Source organism: Lepisosteus platostomus, chromosome 6 (assembly GCF_059453375.1).
Source record: "Lepisosteus platostomus isolate fLepPlt1 chromosome 6, fLepPlt1.hap1, whole genome shotgun sequence".
Lineage (NCBI taxonomy): Eukaryota > Metazoa > Chordata > Actinopteri > Semionotiformes > Lepisosteidae > Lepisosteus > Lepisosteus platostomus.
This window is the reverse complement of record NC_142616.1, coordinates 24,970,385-24,997,213: the sequence shown is the minus strand read 5'-3', so window position 1 is coordinate 24,997,213 and position 26,829 is coordinate 24,970,385. Positions and strand designations below refer to the sequence as shown.

At 35.8% G+C, this 26,829-nt stretch overlaps 1 protein-coding gene across 2 annotated transcripts in view; it reads left to right on the top strand.

Moving 5' to 3' along the window:
- inpp5a (inositol polyphosphate-5-phosphatase A) overlaps positions 1 to 26,829 on the top strand; it is a 145,729-nt gene that overhangs the window by 93,277 nt on the left and 25,623 nt on the right. For both annotated transcript variants that reach the window (XM_088635021.1, XM_088635022.1), the window contains exons 5-9: positions 1,504 to 1,567; positions 3,152 to 3,255; positions 9,295 to 9,347; positions 10,506 to 10,625; positions 18,537 to 18,621. In XM_088635021.1, the coding sequence (XP_088491147.1) occupies positions 1,504 to 1,567; positions 3,152 to 3,255; positions 9,295 to 9,347; positions 10,506 to 10,625; positions 18,537 to 18,621 (426 nt within the window). The remainder of the gene's footprint in view (positions 1 to 1,503; positions 1,568 to 3,151; positions 3,256 to 9,294; positions 9,348 to 10,505; positions 10,626 to 18,536; positions 18,622 to 26,829) is intronic.

The following is a 26,829-nucleotide window of genomic DNA, read 5'->3' as shown; positions in this document are numbered from 1 at the left end:
ACAACAATAAACTGAATTCCTTCTGCCAGCTGTCCTTCTGTATTTGGAAGTTAACCTTGAGTCTCTTAACAGGCAGCCTTCCTTGATTTTTTCCACCTTCAAAAGGAGGGGAAAAAAAACTAGTGCAGTCTGTTTGGGTCACAAGGAAGTGTTCTCATCAATTAAATGCATGACAGTATTTTCCGTTGGATGAACTTATATGTCAAGGAGATGGGCAGGACCTCATGTTTGTGCTTTTGACAAATCAGCAAATGTTTAATCTCAAGATGTGCTACTTCTCATAAATAATGCAGTGATCACTGAGCCAAAACTCTGTCTGCCAAGAGGGAGTCTCTGCCACAAAGAAAATGACAAAATAGAACTAAATCCTTTCCCACTGAGATCAGGGCTTTGCTTTTTTTCTCCTTCTTTTTTCCATCCTATTTTCTGTAAGGATTTATGCACTTAATCATTCTCCGTCTGTTAAACTACCTGTGAAAATCTAAATCTGTATCATATGCTGTGAAAAATAATATGGAGGAAGTGTAACTGTGCCTTTTCTGCTGGGTTGGATTTGCAATGAATTACCACAGAACTGTCAAACTCCCTTTAATACAGCAAACTGGCAAGGCGGTGTTTTTATTGCATAGATCTTAAAAAATTAAAAACAGGTATTGAACTGGATCATATCTTCTACACCCTTTATCTGTATGTCTGCTTTCTCCTGAGCTTGCCTGCAACAAATGAGACTGCAAGAGTGATCTGGGGATCAGGGCAAAATAAGATTTCTGTTGGAATCTCTCTATCAAATGTTAACGTATACAGTACTTTGGCTGCCACAAATGTAGTCAATTCAGTATCTAAAAATATACTTGAAATAAATCAGAAATGGGATGTGTTCTATTCATATTGTATGTTAAATATGAAATCTACCCTTTAGCTCTCTGTCTTTAATGAAAAGGGAAACATATTTTATAGTGTCAGTTATTATAATGTGCTTTAGGTCAAAGAGAATATATTTAGAATTTTTAAATGTTCAAGCCTTTAATTTAAAAACTGAACTTCAAAATTTCTTGACAGTAAAAACAACAATCACAACTGGATTATATTTTCAAGTGTTACACAAACATGTTTCAGACCAGTTTTTGAAAAACGTGTTCTACAAGAGTAAAATAAAGAGTAAAATAACTGAGATGTCGTGCTCTCTCTTACTGTACCAATTATGTATTATTTAGAAGGCTGCATCCCTGCCTTACTGTTTTGTGATTTGGTGTGTTCTGTGTTGAAGGAGATGTTAACAGCACTCAAGGCTTTCAATGTGGCAGTCTGGAGAAGTAATTGTCCTGTCAGCTGCTATTGCATTATGCAACCTTACATTACAAAATACTAATATTATATAAAGTGTTTCAATTATAGCTCAAACTTACTGTGTTTTATTGTGAAAACATAATTAATTTGTTTCGAAAGATTTATGCATTTCTGTTGTACCCTATTTTAATATTTTAACTTTCTTTTTTGTCCCAGGCACTAGGAAGTTGCTATTTTCTCCATGAATCCTTGAAAAACATCCATCAGTTTGATTTTAAAGGTGAGAACATTTTCTTGATTTGAGCTGTGAACTGGTCACCATCACTATTATGTGATCACCATCACTATTATATGAATTTCATATCATTACTGCTATTATGATTACTTTTTATTCACTTTTATTTGAATAAAACTGGTGTGTTGATTCTGAAAACTTCAGGAAGATTGTTGTTACTCAGGAAATTTCTTTATGTTTAGTCATTTTTCCATTTTCAATTGATTTCACAGATACAGAATTATATGTTGTCCAGTTTAGCATTTTGTTTTTCCTATCCTATAAGATCAAGCTGTAACATCTGTTCATTATTAAAGAGAATATGAAACAGGTAATTCCTTATTGACTTTATATAAATATGGAGAGCATTCATTTGTGAGACATAAAACTAAAGAAGAGCAGACGTTGTGTGGGACTTTCTAAAAAAGGTGGTACCACCTACCACCTACCCATGATGGCTTTAGAATACTACTTTCGTTCATAGCTATTTTCTTTACATTGAATGCTCCTACTCTACTCTTTGGACAGTAATACAATGGTCATATCAGCAGTTTGTCTTTTGTATGAATGAGATATGCTTATTTAATCTTCATTTTCATCCATTTTCATGTGCAGAGATTAAGATGTGTGTCCATGTGTGTATGTAAAATCATCTATGAAAAATGTACCCTATAAATATTGTGTTCTAATTAATTAGTTTTCTTTTCTCAATAATTGTGAATAGAAATAATTAGACAGTTAAGCTTGACTTATCATGGACTTATGTCATAAGGAGAATGTCACAGTAGCAAAACTAATTAAAACAGTGATATAGATATGAAGGGAAACACCCCATTATAAGTCAGCATTAAGATAGGTCATCTCACTGAAGGACAGCAAGTTCTTGTAGGATGAAGTAGCAGTGAACTAGATTCTTTGGAGCGAATAAAGACATGTGGGGAAAGAGTGTGGACACCCCTGTTTATATATATATATCTTGCATATTATAAAACTAGCACACCAGTTACATATTGCTGTATACATTTGTCTATATTATATAGTACAGTATAATGTTTTATTTTTCTGGCTTAAAAATCTACCAGCCAAAGGGTTGCACAAACTACTCCATTAGACAATGTGTTTTTTACTAAACTGTGACCATCCCTTAAACTTGGATTCCAGTGGAATGTGTTGGAATATATAAATCCAATATTATTTTATATAATATCCAATATTAACACAAAGCCGTATGCTTGCTTTTGTTTCTTCTTGGGTTAGCTGATGCAGGAAGCTCTTTGAAAATGAGGTTTAGTGGATACAAATAAAGCCTAAACCTCATCTTTCCAACATCTGGAAATGAACTCTAGTGCTTGGACAGATCTGTTGCTTTTAGTGTCAAGATGAGCTGTTACTTACTTCCAGTAGATGGAGCACTTGCAAGGGAAAGTGCTTAGTGTGTTTTCCTAACTGGATCATCTGCAGGCTGAAAGTTAGATTTGTGCATACAAATCACACTTCTTTGGCTTATTGAGATATTAAACTTATTGCTAAAACTAGAGTACTACAGAGTTTGATGTACTTTATTTTATTTTTGAATGCTTGATTTCTTAGCCAAGAAATACAAGAAGGTTATTGGAAAAGAGATCTACTCCGACACACTAGAAAGCACCCCCATGTTGGAAAAGGAGAAGTTTCCACAGGAATATTTTCCAGAGGTATGTATACATGCAACATTATTGCATTATGGATATTCTGTTTATGACTGCTAGCTACAATAGGTCATTTGTATTCCAATAAGGCAGGTAGGGTTTAGCTATTTACTAGAGTCACTGTCTACACTGAATTTTTAGGATAATAAGCTGGCAAAGAAGAATTATCAATAAAAGACTTCTCTTTACATAAGAATCACTTATTATTAATTGAACAGATCACATTAGAACTTGATGGAATGACTCATAGTATGATCTTGGTCATTAATTATAGGTCGTATTAGTTCATATCATCTGATCAGATAATTCCATATGAAATTTCTGGCTTGTCTCTGATGGACATGATGATGAAAGGCCCAAGGCTTGAAGTCATTTTAAATGTATCCCAGTAACACTAAAATAAAATGATTACGGGACTAAAGATTGTGTCAAAGCCTTCTAAAGGGAATACTGACCAAAGGGCCAAAGCATTTTGGTGAAATGGAACAGCCTATCCATTTGAATTTCAGAAGCCTATACCCTAGCTTTCTTCAAGAAATGGCAGGATGAGGTCCTTGGAACAATTAACTACTAACAACCAAGTGGGCTAGTGTGGCAGAATGGCTTCCTCTAGTTTGTCACTTATCTTCTTGTTCACATCTGAAGCTGAAACATTTATTCTCTTCTGTGTTCATTACAGGACGGAACACTCTGCATATTCCGTCAGTATCTTTAATAAGATTTCCTTAAAAACAGTGTATTTTGCTATGTCTTTGAGCTCAAGAGTATAGTGTAATTGGTGATAGTCCACTCAAAACTGTGATGTGCTTCCTTGGTGGGCATCTGTCTTTGTCTGCAATAGTATACTGCTGTGTGACTGTTCTCCACTGATACAATGTTAACAAAGTCCTTCCTTAAGCTCTGTTGAAAGTAATAAAGACTATAGCCAATACCTCTACCACTATAAACCATGACATGTTGATTTTTCATTTCATTTATTACCCTAGCTTCGGCAGATAATGAAGAAATATATGCAAAAAAGATCTATATTGGTTTAAGGCATATCCCCCTTTCCGTTTCCTGTTTTTCTATTCCTTTTTTTTAACGTCATTTAAAGATGATCTAAAAGTAATTACATTGATTGAGGCATAATGCAATTCAAAATAATTACAACCCACTGCATATAAAAAAGAAAACTAACAAAACTTTTCATCTTGATTTATGGTCTCTTCCCTGCTGGGTTATGAATCTCAAATGATGCCTCTGGGAGCAGCACTCTAGATAATGTTAGGCCATTTAAAAAGAGCAGATTTGTGTAGTCTATCAGAGCTGAGTATTTTTTTAGCCCGTAGTGAGAAATTGGTTGTTATCATAGATCACAGATACTGCTCAAACCTCTTATGAAAGATGAATTAATTTCACTAATGCTTTAATGCAAACCTTTCATGAGGAAGGCAGTCTGGCGATAACCTTTGCGAGGTCTCTCCTTTCTCAATGGTGATTTATGTTGTCTTTTAGTAGATGAAACTGCCTGTATTCGCAATCCATCTGCAGCCTAAAGGAATCCTATTAACAGAGAATCCGGGACGCGACTTAATACTGTTGGTTTGCAAATTCTGTGTCCCTGTTTTGTGTACTGTTATTTGTGATGAAGCAAAGCACTGTCAGACAGAGCTTCAGTGTAATGCTGATCAGGAAGTGCTTAAAAAAATTTTTTTTTCCAACCTTATTGTTATATATGAAAATGTTTAAAAAAGCATTAAAAAATGTATAGAAGGTAGTTGAAAATGGATTGCAGACTCTAATAGTAGTCTCAGATAGTTACCTACTTAACTCCACCTGCTTTGTTGGCTTAGTGAACTATGCTAAGGAGGTAGTGACATAGTGAAGTCACTATGTGGTAGTGAAGAAACTTCAATAAGAGTTGTTAGTGAAAAAATGTGAGGCTATTTGTCTTTTCACAACATGACTGACATGACCCTTTCTGCCCCTTTGCTGGTTCACACCTATCTGACTTGGAGCTGTTCAAGCATTAAGGAAAATGACTTGTTAGTTGTCACTTCTGTTTTCTTTATTGACGCTTAAAAATAGCAGATAAGGTATACAGTGAAATGTATTTGTCATGAGCTTTGAGCCAATAGTCTTGGTGTACACATGGGGATTTGCCTTAACCTGAGAAGCATTGTCACTTCTTCTCTGTAGCAGTGCTGCTGTCTGAGCAGTGGTTTATTAGTGGTGTGAGCTGATATGTTGCACAGATAAGAGGGAACTCTGTTATTTTATGACCCCACCCTGAGCTTTCCCCTGGGCCTGCTGTAGCCATAATGATTTGGTATCTGAAGGCTACAGTCCCTGCCCCTGTGCAAAATACACTTCATTAGTTAAACTTTTCAGAAGAAAGAATAATTGATAAACAGAACAAGAAGCAAAGTGGCAAAAATTCTTGTCTCTGAGTAGGGGTTTTGAAATTTTCAGTAATCTAATTTTTTAAGTGAACTTAACATAAAAGCATCATAGTCCTGGCACTTTTGGATTAAACCTCTTTGCTATATTCATATACGTTATATGTAAATTTTAAAAAATGATTGTAGTATTCTGCCCGTAGAAAATACTTTTTATGTGTGAAATGCACAGTAAATGAGCTTTGAATGAATAAGCAATTTCATCTACAAGTCTTTGCTTACACATGAGCTTAAAATAGAGTAGTCCATTTTTTACATAGTATAATTGTCAATCTCTAATTTAAAATAAACTCTGAAAATACTGGTTTCCTCCAGTTCAATAGGTATATTAAAGGAAGATCTTCAAAACCAGTTTCAGGGCAAATTCAGAAGAATGGTTTCTTAATTAGATTAATAAAACAGTAGCTTACATAACTAAATTACTGTCTTGTATGCTGGTTTTCTATAAATACCGGGTAATATTTAAATCTTTGGGTCAGAAAGATATATACATCACAGTCACTTTTTGTTGTGCAATCACTGAAGCCCATTCTCTGCCATGTATCTTTCTTCCAAAACCCCACTTCTCCTTTAAGAACCCATTAATACATCCCAGTTTGGGCCACTTTAATCACTCTTTTCCTCCTCCCCATACTCTGGTCACTTCAATAAACCTCTGCTGGGTCACTGTTTAATTTGATATGGCCCCTCCTGAGTGAAATGATAGAATCAAGATAAATGGAGGCCCTCTATTGGACAATATCAATCATGGTTTGTGTGTATTACTTACTGCTCACAGTGCATTTTGACATTAGCCCTTCGCAACCTCTCCTCCAGCTGGTGTTACACAGAAGTGTCTGCACCCATGTGTAACCAGTGGGCAGTTATTTATGAGGAGGTGGTCTTTCTGGTAGATGTAAAAGGTCAGTTAAAAAATATGCTTCCCGTTGCTTGTGTTATGACACTTGATATGAGTGAAACTTACAATACACAACAATTCAGTTTATAGACTGCTTTCTCCCTGTAATTAAAACATCTGTTTGACAGCTCCCTCTCCTCACCTCAAGTTTCCTACCCTAGCCAAACCAAACAATAACATATCCACATGCTTGCACATCATTGTTTATGCGATGAAACTTATGCGGCCCTCTGAGGTGTTGTTGATGTGACCTATAAGTGAGGACCTTTAGGTGCTGACCTTTGAGAAACCCAAAATAGCCGAACGGTGGGAAGAGCATCACCCATTGGAGATGGTGTGCTACTGCAACTGGAGCAGGATTCAAAATCTACTGGGAGGATTCGAGACGCATAATAAGTAATGGGAACCTCTACTGTTATGGTACAGAAATCAGATATATTTTAGTCATATTCATTTTCTCTTTGAATTAGAAAATGTGGAATTTAAATTAATCACAAAATATAATTGTTCCCAACTTTCACTATTATTATTATTATTATTATTATTATTATTGTTATCATTGATAGTAGCAGTAGTCATTTTCATTCTTGTGTCTGACAGCATTCTCTAAAGAGATTTGTGGTTACGCTTATGAATTGAATTGTATGTAATGGAAAATTATAATCCCACAGATAACTGTGAATAAATTGCATTGCAGAGTGGCTTTGTGTATTAAGTAGAGTGAGCTAATGAACTTCCAAGTATGCAAAGCTATGCTGTCACGTAGTAAAACAAACATCTAATTTGAAAGTCAAGGGAGATGAACACATGAATAAGGTGCAAGATTAAAATACATTACACTTGAACAAAAAAAAATAAAAACCCACAGATAAAGTACAAAAATTAACCTGCCCATGCATCAGGAATAAAAAGGTTCATTGAAATTTGTTTGTGATCTGATAGTCAGTGCTTTGACATTTCCTAAACCAAAAAAAGTATAGACAAAACTTGGAAATAAAACTTTGTCATTTTAATATTTAACATTAGCAACATTTAGCATAATAATCCCTTAGGAGTTTGATGAGAGTTATTTTGTCTGTATAAAGTATTTAAAAGAGAGCCTTTTGGGGAGGGGAAGTGTTTGGAAAGAATATCTGTTGGCATTCCACTTGGAAGTCATAAGCAAATGATGAATACAAGGCAGTTTTGCTATCTATCTAAAGAGAGCTCGTATAAATCAGGAGCGATCAGATTTGGTGTCAGAAGGAGGTGATAAATGCTAATGGCACGATTGTAGTTAATGTCTCTTTAAATTAAATTTCCCCACACTTTAATAAGAGGACCAGCCTGAGAATTCCTGAAGCTTTGGCACGCCCCCTCTCTTATTTAATGTAATAAAGGTACTGTAGCCCTCCTCAGTTATGAAGATTAATTCACAAAAGATACTACCCAGAAAGATTACAGTTGACTTTGCTATTTTCAAGAAATATTTATGTAAATGTGTTTCAAGTAAATCATGCTGCATTTGTCAATATTAGTAAGTGCAAAAATGAAGTATATTTTAGTGCATTTAATGCTTATTCCAGGTACACAGAAGCTGTGTTATGTGCTGGTGTTTGTGTGAGTGTATATTTAGACTTGTCATGTAAAAAAGGTTTTTTTATGTACACACAAAATAAGTGTGTATCTCAGTTATTTCAATTACTTTATTAGATTAGTTTTTCTTATCTATTTTAAAAAGTCTCATTTACAAACTCCTTCCCACAAAAGCAGTCAACAGAAGTAATTTAATGTGTGTTTTTAGAATACTTGTAATGGCTTCCATGTGTATGAAAATACTGAAGGATATAAAGGTTATATAGCATCAATAGTGGACAAAACAGTAGTGGTCTCTTGTAAATATCTGTGTTGTACTGTATTGCGAATGTAGTTAAAAATCATTCCTTTTCTACTTTTATGTTTACATTTGAAGTTCACATGCCTTTCGTTATTTCTGTCCACCTCAACAGCTTTGCAGCTAGATTTTTTTTTTATTACGATATCGTTAAAATTGCAATATAGCATTTCATCCATTTGACAGAGTGAAGACACACTTGAGTTCTACCCCGTTCCTAGTAGTTATAATTGGCTGCTGATTTTGTGCAAGTCAATATGGATTAATTCAAGTATGCTAATGTAATTCAATTTGATTCAGTTAATCTTACACTAATGCAGATTGAAGGATATGAAATGTGATGAGATACCTTTCATGCTTTAATTTATACCAGAGTTTATTAATACGTTTAGTCAATTTGCAATTATGTGACCTAAGCTTTAATTAGTTTTATTCATCTCTTCAGTTTTCTCCTGATTTGTAGTTTGGGATTTTTAAATTATTAATATTTAAAATATAAAAATAATATTTTCTACTAGTTCTCTGGATTTCTCCTAAACTGTTAAAGCATATCTATAATGTCTATGTTTTATTTTAAACCTGTTCAGTGCTTCTTTTTATATACTCATAGAGTATGTCCAATTTTAAAATACACCCCTTTTATTTCTTATTCTAGGTCATTCAGAGTGGGCTTTGTAAATATGTTAAACATCAGCTAATCTTCCTAATTAAGAGAAATCACTTTATTAGCCATATACAATTTCTTGCATACCCCAGCTTGCGGGGAAAATCACATTAATTTTTTTGAATGGTGATTGTAATATCAGTTAATGCCTTCCTTCTTTTCTCCTTAGTGTAAATGGTCCAGAAAAGGCTTCATCAGAACACGATGGTCTATTGCTGATTGGTAGGTTTACGTCTCCTATTTGCTATGCATTCATCCACTTATTCAAAAGAATTGTACTGAGTCTTCATTTAGAGTCAAGAGTCTTTGTAGAGAGCAAGTTTGGGTCCACTCATACATTGTGCGGTGAATTGGTCTATTGGATTAGGCATAATCATATTAGTCAAGAAGTTGCATATGACAGATGACACAAGACATTACATGCAATGGAACCTGCATCTGATGAATATCAATGTTTTCTTCTCAGGAGAGGTAATTTAATATAAAGATGACATGAGAAGAAAGAAATGAAACCGTAACAAGGCGAAAGTCTCAGGAGGGGTGGTAGGGATTCAGACAGGCAGGATTTGAGCGCACAGCAAAGACACCGCAGGGATTAGGAAGTGGAAGGCATGTTTTAGGGAAGAAACCTTTGCAGCTGAAGTGGGGTGGGTGTCACTGGTGATGGTGGTGGTGGGGGGGGTGCATCATGGCAGACAAACTGTCAGTCAAAACTTTTAGTCATAATAAAGTGCAGAGAATCACACAGCTTTTGGAAAGTGTTTGGTCCTCACCTGGTTCATTTCAAACATCTAAATATGGAAAGGCCATCTGTTCTCCACCGCAGATAAATTTAAATCGATTTGAAGAGAAAAAACCCTTATCGTATTTACATTGTTTTTTCTTACAATCTTATTATACAACCAAAACAATGCGCCTGTTACTAATTTGTTTCGAAAGGAATATGTGCATATTTTGTTTGCATTTTGTGTTACACATACAGTAAGTGACAAATGTAACTTCTGGACGCTATTCTACAATTTCTGGAAGAAATTAAGATGTACTGAGCATATATGGAGGGTATGCTTACACTGCTTCATTGCTGCCTACCAGTGCTTTTCATTTTGTAAAATATTCACCCTCTTAATTTTACCTGTAATCAATGTGCCCTGTTTACTTCTATTCAAGGTGCAATTAAATTACATTGAGAATGAATAACGAAGTGCTGCTGTGCCTTGAGGAGAAGGGTTGATACTTTTATCAGTAGGAATTGGATTCAGCTATTACAGGGGGTATAAAGTCGTGAGTTATGGGGTTCCACTCCCGCAGAGGTTAATTTCCAGCCCTAGTCTCAGGGCATTTCAATGATGACTCACTGTGTGATGGTTGTTTTCTTGACAGTGCCTTTGACTTGGTGAACATTCATCTTTTCCACGACGCTTCCAATTTAATTGCTTGGGAAACCAGCCCATCTGTTTATTCAGGAACGCGGCAGAAAGCACTTGGTTACGTTCTAGATAGGTAAGAACCTTTTTACCTTTTAATGACTTTTTTTTTGCCTTACTATAAACGGACGTTTTGCAAAACATGTTTGTAGCAGTTGGATGTTGTGTCGAAGGGCCCCATTTGTTCCTGAGTTCGCAAAATGCAGGTGTACCCACAGTCATGGAGACTTAAACCTCATAATATACTATTCCTGGTAAAATAATTGGAAAAATTGAGTTAAGCCCATCCCCACCCCGACTTTCTAGTAGACGTTTTTAGCTTTGAACAGCTGTTTTCTCATCGAAGTAATGATACAGTTCTAGAAAACTACTTTTATAGGACACTTAAAAATAACTATGGAAAATAAATACATTCATTTCAGTTTGGGGTATACCTTGCACTCAGTTTAGTGGACTTCAGCAAACGGTGAACTTCACATATAATTAATAAATTGTGTGTATGGATGGCAGTACTGCTGCCTAGGTGAAGTCAAGCATCCATTATTGGAAAGCCACTTATTCTTGATATGGTTTTTGACAACCCGGAGCCTATCCTGAAAGCATCAGTTGTGAGGTGGGATTCCAAAATACTGTTTTATAGTTTCTTTGGGATGGGATTAATCGGAACACCCGGAAGAAACACAGCCATGGAAAGCATGCAGACTCCACTCAGATTCCGGCCACACTACTTTGCTGCCCAGACTAGGGAATGGAGTACAGGAATTGACAAAGCAGTAGTATCTCCTTATAGGGACACAGTTTGCAATCTCATTTGAAGTTGCATTTTAAGAAAGCATGTGTTGACTTTGGGGTGTGGTCAGTGCATGACATAAGAATATAGAATACATATATGATCTACATGGCCTAGATTTGGATTGTAGTATATTCTTGCAATCAGTAATTTACCAATATTTTGACACTCATGAAATATTAACTGCTTTTTTATTTCAAAGGTCACATACTTTCTCTCATTTCATTTGATGAAACAATGTACCTGATTTAAGGAAGGGGTAGTTTCAGCATTCTGAAATGAAGATCCTTTTAGTTTTTATATCAATCTATAATTTAAATACATTTATAAATAAAGTAGCTAAAGAGGTATTTCCGGTAGATCATATATAGGTTTATCCTATGATGTATTTTAGTCTCTTATATTAATGGTTTCAAACTCGTCATTTAAAAAATCAATCATGCATACGTTTCTGTCTCTAGTTAAAAAGAGAAAAAATAAATCCAGCCTAACAAAACAAAAACATCTAACAGGTTTAAAGAAAATACCTCAGAACCTCCCACGAAGCAAATAACCAAACAAAAGTTAGAAGGTAATAGTTTTTTTAAACTCCTTAGTATATCATTAAAATTTGACAATGCCAGAGTTGTCAATATCTGCTTGTCTTTGGAAAGCGAATCTTGGAATTTTACACCATGGCTCCACTGTGAGGCTGCATTTCGCATGAATCGCTTGTTTTGAGAGAGCAGCCAGCCGCAGATCCGGACCTCCATCGTGAAACAGTGGGCCGAGCCACACAATAGCAGAGTTCTGTAGGAGCAGTGAATAATGGGCAAGTCCTTTCATCAGAGCTGCTAACCTTTTGGCAGCCACCAGCAAACACTATTCTGATCCGCTGATCGGGGAGGACAATACACTGAAACTCACTTTGAATGAGCGCTACCACCAACAGTGTCCCCATTCAGGAGGGTTTTGGGAACCATCTTTTCCCATTGTCTATCCTCACTCCTTCCAAAAAGTAGGAAGAGGCGAAAGTGAGAATATCTATAGTGTAAAAACTTCTCTTCCCTTCCCCCCTGCTCTCTCTCTCGCCCCTAATCTCTCTTTAAAAGGGGTGTAGATCTACATTTCCAGCTGAGCTACTGTAGCTATTTGGTGTTGGATAATCACAGGCAAGAGAGGTTTCATGCTGGTTCTTTGAATTTCTCTTATCTGCATTGAGCTAATAAGGCAGATTTAGGGCCATTGAAAACAGATCTGATAAGTCTTTTCCTCCCAGGCCTTTAAACTGCTGAACAGTGTTTATCACCAAAGCGTTTCAAGACCAGGGAACAATACTGAGAAGGAACACAGTTTAGGGAGCTAAACTTTCATTGAATTGCATCAAAACATTTTTTCTTCTTTTTGTGTCTGTTTTTTCACTGAACCAAGTGAAGCATTACTTATTTTGTGTCTTTGTTTGAATGTTGAAATGCACTTTTTTGATGGCAAGCAAAGATTTTGATCTAAAAGCAGAAATAAAAAATGTATTGTTTTGGGATTATTTTGTATATTCTTTAGAATTAATATTTGGAATCTCTGTAAGTAACACAAACTTATGGATTATAATTGAGCCATTATTTTATATTATTGAAATGTCGGTAAACGTGCCTCTTTTTGGACTGTTATTATCATTATCATTGTTAAGTTTTAAACACTGTCATTTTGGCATGTAGATTTATTTTGTTAAAATTACCTAAAAACAATCTTGCATATATTCACTAAAATGCTTCAAATTTGTTAACTTACATCTGGAAGATTGGCCCAAGATGTTATGGAATAATTCAAGCAATATTTCTTTGTGCACAAGCTCTAAAGCTCCCTTAAAGTATTTACCACAGTGAAGAGACTGTGTTTTATTAAAATAATTTTTAAACCTAAAGTGTTCTTTTGTTCCTTTTGTTTGTATTTTTTTCTGTTTCCCTTTTGAAAGTTGCTGATCTAGTTTAACAGAAACATTTTTACATTACAACTGTGAAATCTTGGTATAAAGCAGCCCTTTGTCGATCTCATTATTGTCTCACAAATATAGTCCATTGTCACATAGCTGAAGTTAATTTGATCAACATTCGGACATTTAACTTTTATGTTCAGTCAAAAGAGTTGTTTCATGCTCATTTTGGGCATTCAAAAGAAATGATTGCCAGAAAAATAATGTTACCATTAACAATTCAGAGCAATTAGTTTCCCAGGGAGAGTCGATGTGATGCACAGGCTCCACACAGCAATTCTTTGTCATTTTATGGATGGTCATCAGTCAACTGTCACCCCTTTTCAAAGACCCCTCCAATCTAAATGTTTCTCTTTAGCCTTTTCCCAGAATAAGCAGCTGAATGAAGGAAGAAAGGCTGCTCAGTTTCCAGGCAATAGACATGTTCAGCTGTAAGGAGGCCTCTGTAATGTGAGGTGCTTTTCGATGAAGCCGGATGAATCTATTAGTTAATCTTATCGTTCATTCATATGACATTTCTTTGAGTGCCTATCTTTAGTGAAGGTTTATACATGTTGATGACATTTCAGGTGATCAGGAGATGATACTTATTTGGATCACTGGCCTGCAGAAGTTTTGTAAATGCGTCATCCTCATGAAAAATAATGGTCGAGGCTAGTTGGAAATATCATTTTTAATCTTTATATTTGTTTAGTTATTAATAAATGTTATCTAATGCTATCTTTGAGGCACTTTTAAGGCTTGAAACTGGGAATTATTGTTATATAGGGGTGACTTCCGAACTGGCTTTTCACCTTGAGGGTGAAACTATATGATTTTATATACTGTGTTAATGCGAAGCTGGCATCAGAAACATCAAATGCCTTGCATGTTTGTTTTTTAGGGTAAAGGAAGTTGTGCCATTTCATTCATCACAAGAAATTGACTTTTGTCTAAAGTACACTGCATGTACACTGGCTGTTTGTTGCGTTCGAGCTCAGGAATTCTTTGGTGTCCAGTATTCTAACTTAAATTTTCCTTAAAGCTTTATCAGAATTGTTGGTTTTTTTCATTAATTAAATGCTGTTGAAATATAGTGTCATTAATCCATTGAACACTTGTCTAAAATGGCACGTAGGCAGATTTTTGCTATGATAATTTTATCAATTAGTATATATCACCTTTTACATCTTTATTTGATTTTTCACTCGTGACTTTTGTGTCAAAAGAACGTTTTATAATTAAAGGAATTCATGACTTGGAATACATGAACGATTGTTGTGCTCTTTTAACTTATTTCTGTAGTTCCACAGACTGCCCTGATGCCTAAGACAAATAATCTTTTAAATGATTATAAATATGCTTCTGTATGTATTGTCCAAAACATAATTAACTGATGTTATTAAAGTGTTAGCTGGTTAGTAGTAAAGAAATCACTAGAGCACTTTCTATATATACACTTATTCTCTTTTTCCTTTTTCTTATTTGAGGAGACATTATACATCTCAGGCCTTACAATTTTCATATTAAATACAGTCTTATGCATTACTGGTTTTAAAGTGAACCGCTTTACTACTGACCTGTTATTCTGTCACCCTTCTGATCTAAACATAAAAATCTATAAATGTTGAAGCCTGGTACTTATTAGTTTACAAGGAAATAAAAATAAATTAACATTAAAATGGACGTCTTCCAATTTAGGAAGCATCCACTAAACGTATTACAGTGTAATGGGCAATTCAGCTGGAGGTTATAAAATGAGTACTCTCCTTCCTAATTTGCTGAAGCTGATGTAAATGACAGGGTGTTAGTTTTAAGAATTGAGCATCTTTTCTTTTTATTAGTGCAATAAATTAGGTTTGGTTGTAATGAGGTTCGCAAATCCATAGCACATAAAATAAATGGTGCTGCTAGCCATGTGGTAGTGATGGTAGTGTGTGTGGTGGGGTCAGTATTGCTGGAATAATGTTCTGTAAATATAGGATATGAAAATGTCACTTGAGAGTTACCAGAAGAAGCTATTATTGAAGACAAGAGTAATGGAATTAATGGGACAGATGAAACATCTAGTGACCGATAAACACATTACAACTGAAATGTGAGATATTAAGTATTTTCACTGTTATCAAATAATATTATATTTTTTTTATCATATTAACATTGGATATAAGATGGGTCAAACAAATAATGATTTATGATTTATTAGACCTCACCTTATGTTCAGATTTTCAGTTATAAAAGGTTAGAATATGAAAATTAGAATTTTTTGCCTTAATATTTAAAGTGTTTTGATTCCTGGCTGAAGTTGAATCTGTCAGCCCTGTCTATGTCCGGTCACCTTTCAGTGACCTTCTCTACCAGTGAGCTGGACTCCTCCTGGCTCTATTCTAACAGGGGTGAACTGGGAGGCCACAGTGCCCGACCATTTCATATGGAAAGTGTAGCTCCTGTTGTCTAACCCCATGAGGTCACATTTAAAGATCAGGGCCTTACAATTTTTTTAAATTTTCCTTCTGAATTGTACCAGAAAGAAAATAGCATGCTGGGGGAAGTATGGAGTTCATTCAAAATGTATTAAAAACATGGAGACCCTAGAAATCAAAAAACATCTTGAATCTGATACGATGGTATTAATTGATTTAAGCAATGTATAATTTATGTAATTTATAAATCCCAAATATATATGACTTTCAAATGAATGATATAGAATATAATTGTTGTTGCACTACCTCTTCTTTTACTACTAATGATGAGATTAAGTGCAGGGCAAAACATGAACGATGGCACGATCTGACAAGACGTTGTAATCTGTTTCTATTATATCTATTTGTCATGCATACTTATAGACAGAGATTAATGATACTTCAAGTTGATTTAAAGTTTATCATCTTTCACTGAAAATCAAATTCCACAGGGAAGATTAAGGCAAGTGCCTTTTCGATACATTTCAGAAACGAATGCAAGAGCGAATTAATATATTGTGCCTTAGAACTCAAGAACTGTAGGAACAGAAAGCTCAAGAAACACATCCCATTCTCCAGAGCTGGATTTAAGGCAGTTCTGTTTCCAATGGACTATGGCTCTGCTTAGTGGGAACCTGGGAGCAGGTCTCTGCTGTGTTATAAATTATTCGCTGACCCCTGCTTTGTCTGTTCCCAGGAAGCCTGACGTGAAGCTCCCTCTCAATGAGAGCTGGTGTTTTGAAAAACCCTTTTCAGGAGTGTCAAGGCACGATGAATTGGCCAGGGGAAGCATGTTTATAGACTGTGTAAAGAACTTTGTCTTTGTGTGGGAATGTTGGTGACACTGTTACAGTTTGACTGAATGAACTGTGATGACGCGGCTAATAAGATGTCCTGCTGGGCACCTCTGTGGGGGCTCCTCAGACCTCCCACCTCACTCCATTGAGTTCCAGCTCAGTGTGGCTAATTTACCAATTCTTCAGGCCTCACAAAGGGGAGCAAAGTCAACTTTCACACCGCAGGGCAAGATAAGTGCTTTAGGAAATAATCGTGTAAACAGAATGTTACCTTCTGACCTGCAGCTGATACCTTGACTCTGGACAAAACCACTGAGGCTATCACATTAGACATGGCTATTAAGGGAATAAAGCAGTTAGATCTCTTTACAATGTGAGCTGGGAAATCTTTGGCTGTTTCAGTGTGCCACATGTCAACTGATCCCCTCATTGGTACCACTAGGCCCACACTAGCTTGCTGCCTTTCTTTTGCTCAGCCTGACTTTATCGGCCAGAATAGAATGAAGCTAGCTGAAGCTCTTCATAGGATCCGTTTTCTGTTAAGCTGATTCTAGGCAGTAAAATGTTCATTTTCTTGGGGATACATGGTTTCATGTATGTGCCAAACTTTTTAAAAAATATTTTATTTATTGTACCTGCTTGAGAAATAGGCAGCAGTAATTTTGTTGAACCTTTGGCAGTGCATGTGTTATGAGCAAGAAAAGTAGTTGCAGGAATTTACACCAGTTGGTATTGGTTTGGCAGAAGAAAAAAGTTTACTTTTCTAACAGATTGATTTTTTTCAGCATATAGAGTTCTGCTGGTGTTGGCCAATATTTGTGTAAAATGAATCAATGAGTATGTGTTTTATACACAGAAAATAGAGAGCAGAAAGCAGCAGAAGCAAACAAGAAACAGTGTTGGGTTGTACTGCTCTCTCCATGAATCATTTCTAATAATGTGCCTTTTGCATTGGGCATGTGTTTCAGATCATTTGCAGAGAGGGTTAAAAATACTATGACTTTGTGCAGAAGTGACTAATTGCACAAACATCCATATATAAACTGAGTATTTAGTTACACCTGCTTCTAATTCCTCTAAGATTTGCCTCAAATGTTTTATAACCCAAGGGCAGGAAAGAGACCAACACTCAGTGTCTTTTATAGCATCATAAATATATTGTTATCAGGGTAATGTCTGCTTAGATTTATTCTGCTGATTAGCTAGGCAGGCATCCCCCATCATTAATTAAGCAAGTCCTTTTATTTAATTTCTTATCTTTATACTTTTAAGGGCCCCTTTAGGCAACTGATTAGGTAAAGAAGTTAATTATAGGCTGCTTAGTTGCATTTTAAATATATAAATGCTGGCTGCTGTTGTCTTTGGTGTCCTTGCCTCCACAGTAACTATGAAAATGGAATCCTTGCTCTATAGATCCCGAATGTCCTTTTTTTTGCTCTAACATATTGATGAAGACCACTGCTCAACATCTAACTACATTTCCTTTATAACAATAAGACCAACAGCATCTGATTTAAACAGTTTTTTTCTTTCTGCCATTATTTCTATTTACCACTATGGGTCTGTCTTGTCTTGTGTCCCTTCCAAAAGGCTGTCATGAAGTGCCAATTACTGTTTTTTGACCAAGGCTTTGATATAAATATTTTCCTCTAAAATTCTAGAATATGACTTTTTGTTTCACTTAGCTGAAAACTGTATTTGCCCAAACTTATTATCTGAGGTAAGATTTATACTGTTCATAAAAATATTTTTTAATTAGCATTGAAGTTTGAGTATCGAAAGCTTCTAGATGACCAAAACCTTCAATTAGGTTTAGAGTTGCCACCAGGTGGCACTGTGCACTACAGAAAATGCGCATTCATTTTACCATGACAAATGATAATGTTTACTTTTTATTTCCCTTTAGGTTTATTAATTTAATTATAAAAGATGCTTTGTCAAAATGTGATGTGATTTTTTTTTAGTTAACCTGCCTCTTTTTTCTTTGCAGAATTACAGACCAAAGGTATGAAAAGGTGCCACACTTCATCTTTGGAGATTTTAACTTCAGGCTGGATTCAAAGCTAGTTGTAGAGGTGGGTAAATTTGAAATTTAGATGGGTAGACAATTGATTGAAACTCATTCACTTTTCTGTTTCTTATTTTATCAAATATATATATATACTAAATGTTAAACTTTGAAGAGTCTAGATTATCGTCATTTTTTACTGGAATTTGGTGTCACTATACATCAGTATCGTGTAAATAGTTTCAGCACGCTCTAGATTTGAGTTCGGTTTTTGTTAAGATGGGGACTCAAACATTACAGTCATTTTAAATTTTAAATTTAAATGCCACCCCACTGCAGTCACGCAGAGAAATGATTAACAGTACTTGTCACAGATACATTTATGAAATAGTTTGTTTTTTACTATTCTTGATGGAAAGAAGAGATTGTTTTTATGTCTGATGTTAAACTTATGTCAGTGCTGTGTTTAACCAGAATATGCTCAAATGGGTCTTTTCTATCTGAAGGTGTTTAATGTCTGTTTATCCTCTTTTAAGTTTAGCCTCTGTACATGACCATCAGGCCAGCAGGTGGCTTATGCGGGTGAGACACACAATGCACTAATCCTGGAGCAGCATCCTTTCTCGTCACTTGGTCATCTTCAGTTTTCCTTCAATAGTTTTAAAGTACAAGGAAGCAATCATTTGAGGCTTTGTTAGCTTTAGCAGTTTATCCAAACCGGCCACAGGCTGTGGTAATGATACTTATAGTTGGCCCTGCCTTTGTAGTTGCACAGGTCATGCAGATTTAAAGGTCATTATTCCCTTCACCATGGTCATCCCAGCTGTGTTTGCCCTCTAAGTGCATTGTTATGGGTCCTCTGTCTAGAATGCAGATGCTTATTTGCTTTCAATGGCTTCGGATGAAGTTATAAACAGGAGCTGGTGCCATTTTAAATTTTAAAACACAAGAAAGCAAAGTGGTATTTCGTGCTGTCCGCTTTGCCTTTGTTAAAAGGTAATAAAGAATGTATCTAAAGGAATGAAAACAGATTTGCTACCCAATTTGACATTGCAGTATTGATAGGACAGGTGTCTCAGGACTGGATTATAGATACATTATTACATACCAGTAGATACAGTAGATATACATGAGATATCTTATATATAAGGTGTAAGCATATAGGTATAAGCTGCACTTAAAAATTGAATTATATATCACATATTCCTACAGCATGGAGTGTTTCAGAGTAAAATGGCACATATTTCAGGGTTAAACAGTTATGTGCCATTTTAGTTTAACACCTGCAAAATAAGCACATTTTTTATTTCTATTCAGTGTAGACAAAAAAAAAATGACTTTATAATTGGACTAGTACTTAATGAGTTTTAATTTTACTACAGTATCAGTTTCTTCTTGACATGTCTTTTGAATTCTTTTCGGTCTTAAAGTTCTTTTGAAAAAGAAATTTAGGGTGACAGCCTAAATGAATCACTTTTTTATTGCTGGAACAAAACTGCTCAAAAACAATATGGTGAAAGATCTTCAATCAAGCTGTAGGCACACTGTAAAGGGTTCTCCTTGGGTTCTTGAGGACTGGCTGTTTCTGATTGTGCATCAGATAGATGAATAAGAGAAAGGATGCTGGAAAAGGATACAGTCCCCAGCACACAGCATGGGGCAGGTCTCTATGCCAATGGGACTGAAGAGTATTAAGGATCCATTTTCAAAGACTTATTAGGACAGCTTTTGTGTGGTTGGGACAGCTTTCATTAGATTGCATTTGTGTGTCAGTTAATTATGTGTAGATTTTACAGAGAAAAAGGAGAGTACTCGTGATTTAGATTTTTGTTAAATAAATAATATTAACCATATATACAATATTTAAACTTTAAACATCACTGCCAGTCCAGACTGTTTTAGCCTAATTTGCACCTTGTGCGTTTTACACTTACAGTAGATCTTCTGAAGGAATGCTTGGAAATGAACACTCCTCAGCAACATCATACGTGCTTAAACTGTAATTTATTTTCTTCAGTTACTAGGAAGTAACTAGGAAGACAGTTTCAGATCTATCGACAAATGCTAAAATGTGCTTTAATTTGAAGACCCTCAAGTTCAAAAGTCAAAATCCCAGTGTTATAGTTTAGAAAGGAGATGTGCTCTTCAGCATTCTTTTCTCATTATCCCAGCACTGTGGTGGGTAAACAGAGCAAGATGTTATCAGTGTCTTTTCCACATAGAAAAAAGTGTTTAAATGTAGAGGGTCATGACCCCTTTTCCATAAATGTGTAAGGCTACCTACATCTTGGTGTCTGACTCTAGCTGCCATTTTGTTCTTTTAACATGCGGAGGTGCCCTTTCCCCTCCAGTTGTTCAGGCAGATGTTCCTGATTGATTTTCTTGGCATGAGGGAGGATCGTCCCTACAGGGGGCTTTAGTCCAACAGAGCTACAGAAATTGTAGCAGGAAGTGCAGGCTATGGTCCATGAAATTCCCTAGCCAGGAGGATTAAAGGTTGTACAAACTTTTCACAAGTTTTCTGAAGGGTATTAATTAAGAATATCTAATATGTTGCTGTACACTGGTGTGGGAATTGATGCTTTTGTGTTCTTTTCATTTCTGTGGAAGGAAATAAGGAAAGTTTTTTTTAACCATGAGTTAATATTAATATCAGAATCAAATAATGTTTTCTGTTTGATATGAACAGATTTGAGATGTTCTTTTAAATGTGCATACTTAATTGTTCAACCTATTTTCATAGCATTTTTTTAACAAAGAAATTCGAAAACTTTCTAAGCAGCTGCAAGGTCACAGTTTTTAAACTTTCCAAAAGTCATACAATGAAATGAGACAAAGATTTAAGTAGATCTTATCTAAAGTCTTTTCTTCAAATGCTATGCAGAATTGACTGTCTCCCCAGACAGCTAATTAAAGCATTCAGAACTTTTACAGCAATACATTTAGAACTGTTACAGCAATACAGCAACTGCTATATTGTCTAGTGGTTCTTTTCCCAAGCATCTGTGACCATTACCACTATGCGACAAAGTCCCAGAGAAGACTGTCATTTCGATGTTCTTTAAATGTGCTGCAGCCCATCGTGGCATTGTCCAGAGCTGGACAGGTGCGGGATTCTTCACATACTTCTACAGGGAGGTCAGTAACCAAAGGCTATAACCAGCCCAAGAGAAGGGAGTACAATTAATTTTAGCAGACATAAGGAATTGGCTTCTTTTGACCCTTATTCAAGGGGCTTTTCAAAGGGGGACAAAAGACACAGCCACGTGGATACTAATGGTGTCACTGATCTCACTGGAGGTGGTCCCCTCTTCCCGCGGAAACAGGAGATTCATAAAGGCACAAACATTCTGATTGGCCAGTACATGTCCTACTTGAATGAATATGTATTATTACTGTATACAAATGGCGAGCTTTAATTCTTATCAGTGGTTTCTAATTCTATGCCCTGCTTAGTTCTTGGAGAATTTATATATCCTTCACGTTCGCCTTATTGCCATTGTGGCGTGAATAACTTTTTTATGTGTTCCTGACAGTTTAAATATGGGTTGAATAATAAATATTAAAAGGTTGAACAGTTATTTAAGAACACTCACTCATCATCTCTTTGGGTGGTTTATATCCAGCCCTGGCTAAAGCAGAATCCCCTTTTTCAGATCACTTGATATCTATCAAAAGCAGGGAGCACTTTTTTCCACCTCAACAATCCTGCTTTAACTGCCTTTAGCTTCAGTATGCTATGTTTTAAACAGTGTGAGAGTACTCAGGCTCAAAGCTAAGTATATTTAAAATCTTTGTAATAAAACTTAATAGAATGTAAATTATATTTCTGGAAAATTGTGTCCAGAAATATCTTGCAATTTAGGGATTGATAGAGGCCAATGTGTGGGGTTAATTGCTGACATGATCTACTTTACCCATGACTTGACTTGCGCCTGTTTTAATTTGAGTTTTTTCATTACTATCAGGCACATTTCATTATGCACAGTTATCACTTGTCTTGCTTTAGTGTGCTTTAGAACTTGCTATCATTGGTAATTAGAGCTCCTTTTAAAAAATTTAAAAAACATTTTAGGGCTTCATTAAACAGTGATGTTTGGTGATGCATCTTATTTTACTCCCATGTTAACAAATGCTGTTGGCTGTCTTGATTGTGACAGTCAGTAATCCTATGGGTATGCATCAATCTTTCCTTTGTCTCTTGCTTTCTTTACTTGAGCACCATGAAATTAAAGGTGTGACTGTTTACGGGCTTCGCACAAAATGAATGTTGTAAATGGTCCTTAATGACAAGGAGGGTAATAAATATTTCATTTTTCAGCAGCAAGATGCTTTACAGCATGCAAGGTGATGCACAACAACAAGACATTTTAGTGTGAAGGAATCCCACCTTGATTTGAAAATGCAGTGTAGTTAAATGATTGTCCTGCAATAAAATGTCTTCCTCTTTATCCTAACCTTGCTTAGCATTTTGTCCTACCAATATAAATCAAAACATTGTTGTGTAATTATGTATACAGTACATTAGTCAAGCTAATTAATTTTAGGACCTATCTGTTTAACCATCAGGGTATCACTGATTACCTCTCACTTTGCTTGGATTTGTGACACCAACAATTCCAACAGCGCTGTTGCCAGCCTTCTGGGCAAAGATTCATTGGAGGTTAATTAAATCCATCTTCAAAACAACGAGGGGCCAATGAGCCATATCGTCATTGAAACAGTAAATTAAGTAATGCAATTGTTTTCGGTTCTATCATTCTACAGACTGGGAGTGGGCTTCTGGTTGTTTTGTCCACAGACTGTGGAGGTGGCACATTTCAGACTCACGGGAGATGTGTTACCATGTGGTCATAAAACCAGTTTTAATCAGCAGACGCAGGAAATATCCAACTGTAACAGCACAAGTGGCCTTATAAGCCTCATTATTGGAAAGATGACACAGTGCTCAAAGGGGATACTGTTCCCAGTGGGCAGAAGCTCCCTGCTTTGCTTGAGATGTAAATTAATACAAAAGAAAAGGACTAGAGAGAGAATGTACTGCTCAGAGGGCGGAATGCAAGAGATGGCACTTTGATCAGATTTGTCAGGATCTCAGCTCTGTAATTAAAACAGTCACAAATTAAGAACAATTATTCAGCTCTCTTTTATGAGAGAGGCCTCTGCGGTGTTTGTGTAATTAATAATCGTGTGTTTGAACTTGGCCCCAGCTTTTCTTTTGTTACTGTGCTTGGGTCTAGGACAGTGGTAACTGGCAGCTGTACGAGCTCAGATGGTGATGGCGTGACACAGGGTGACGGCAGTGCCAGGCACGGTCAGCGCTGCACATCGCGGTCCGCGCTGCCACACCTGCCATTCATCACTGAGGTGACACCAACTGTGACTGATGGACATGCGGAGTACTGCTCTGTTTCAGCCCTAGGCGTCTCTGTGACTTGTTTCTGCCTCCAGCTGTGTCTTGTTGCTAGGGTTCCATTTTTTAAAGACAAGTTCCTTTTCATCTGACTTGGTCAATTCAGCAGTTTTTCATTCCAAGATTTTCACATCAAGAAAGCGGACAGTTCTTTGCAATAAGAAGGCAGTCCTACGTGTACACTGTGTTCCAAGAAGGCAAACATATGCTCCATCTTCCCCACTCTTCAGTAAAGATGCTCACACAGAAAGAAAATATTATTTTGCGGTTGGTACTCCCCAGTATGGTAAAGATCTCTATTCTTAATGAGAAGTCTTCTGTTAAATCGGATGAAGATGCCAAATTCTCCTGGAAATGCAATCCTAGAAAACTGGCCAAACTACGCTCTGGTACAGGCTTACAGAGGGCAATAAAACAGGCCTTGTATTACAAAGGGGCCAAATCTGATCACTGACATTTACACGTTTGTCTTTGGCACTATTTGAAAAATGAGTTTTCACTCTTCCAGACTCGGGGAAGCTTTTGGTTTCTTTCCATCTCTCTTTTGCTTTGTCTTGATTACAAGCTCTGTTTCACATTTTCTGTGTTTATTGTATAATGTCTGCCTTTTAAAGACACTTTGACTTTGCACATTTACTAGATCCTAGTTTATTAATATTTCAACAATGGGCATAGGATGTTTTTAACCACATTCATAAAATGCAAGGAAAACAGGCTGTATGGTTAGTGGTCAGGATCATCTGTAAACTATACTTCAGACACTGATAAGGCAAAGCACTTGGTGTCTGAGATGTGAAAAGTACAAGATTATTTTAGAATTAATAGATTTTAAGTGCTTTTATTTGGGGAGAAGAAACAGTCAAAGGTTTGATATATATAGTAATAGTAATTTATATTTTAAAATATATATTTAAAGCTTTTATATAAAAACAGTTTAATATAAAAACACTGGAAACACAGAATGCATTTTAGTGGTATTATCATACCCCAAAGAAAATCCAATAGTTATTTAAAATTATACAGGACAAGTTAGTTTTTTAATATATATATTCCCATTAATATTCTATTAATTTCCTCTTTAATATAAACATTTACACATAGACTACCAGAATAATTTAATGGCATTATTTGTATTGTTTTACTTAAATTGTTTCAGCTTATTTTTAACTTTTGATGGATTGATTGAAACCTTTCTTCTGAAACTTGCTTCATATTGATATTTCTTTACCTCCAATCAGCTGAGGCTGACTTCATCATGTTTCCGTCTTCAGAGATTTCATGTTGTTTTTCTCATGCAGTTTTATCTTTTTAAAATGAAGGACAAAATCCCTCAATGAGATAAATCACTAGGTTTTATTCAGACAGCATTGTATTTGTATAGGCTGTATAAGTTGTAGAAAATCACAAACGTTTCACCTGTAATATGGTATCATTTAAAATTATATAATAATTGTTTATGTTTTATATATAAACTATTACTAAATTAAGAAATATAATTTTATCCAAACATTGTACTGTCCCATAGTTTCTTCTGAATGTCTTTAATTGGTGTCTAGCATGTTTGTTAGTACAAACTCATAGACTGTAGGCATTATTATTTCGAAATTGCTGGTTTTATCACATTTAGTCATAGTAGAATGTTCTGGTGGGAGATTTTTCTATCACATCTCAAGGAAAATTGATAGAAAACAACTCTTAATAATAGTGCCTTTTTTATTTAGTGCAATGAAATGTACCATAAACTCTGAGAGACAAGTAGGTCTTTGTGCTTCTCAATAGTACTTGTTTGTATGATGTCAGTCTATTTTTTGACTAATGCAGTCTGGTGCTTTGCAAGTGAACAATAATAGTTTTTTCAGGGCCTCTGATATGTGCCAAGTGGCTCCTGGGACAGTCATTGCTGTTTTATACAGTTATGTAACAATACATTTGCCTTTTTCTCTCTGACTTATTTATCAGCTAGCTCTTAAAGGGTCAGCGACGTCACCTCTATTTTTAATTACCTCCTATAAACACAGTCTTTATGGGACCAATTCAGCCCAGGAATATCACACCATTGTACACAAATTTACAAAATGTGCAATAAATATTTTACTCTTGCTATTTCAAAGAACTGAAACAGAAATTTGTTGTTAGCAGAATTATACACATAACACAAAAGTCACCATATCCCAAGAAAATTCAGTTACATCTGGCAGTCTAAGATGTAATTTATGCATATATCAATGTTAATTTAACTCTTTTGTACTATAGTTCACATTTCTTCATGCAACATTTTAACATATCCAACTTCAGAGCCATGTTGATCCAAAGATACAGAATGTAAAATTTCTTTTAAAATGTACAAACCTAGACAAGGTGACCTAACAGGTGTAGCATCTAGCTCTCCTTCATGCATTCATTAGAAATATAAACCTCCTATAAGGACCAGTTTAAATAGCACCCTGGTAACTCTGAAAACAGAACATCAGATAATATTTAAGAGCTCTCTAAAGTGGCACATTGACCATTCATGGCCTCCATATCACTCTTTGTATTGTAATTTATCTGTGACAGCCATATTGCCCCATGCTTTTTTTAGTTTTCTTTTTGTTTTAAAATGCCTGAAAACAATGTGTTTCAGGCCCATTTCTTCTACAAGGCTTTCCTTTCAGCTTGCTCAAAGTTAGGGTTTAACTAACATCTGTTTCTGGCTGCAGCCAGGCGGGTCTCTGGCTGTACCGTGCCTCACTACCCCCTTCTCTTCCACAGGGGCTTTTGTTCCTGATTTCATGCTATCAGAGGAGCTGCATGTTTTTCTGCGTGAAGTTGTCAGGGGTATAAAGGCTTCGGAGTAGGGTCACATTTAGAGGGATGGGCATG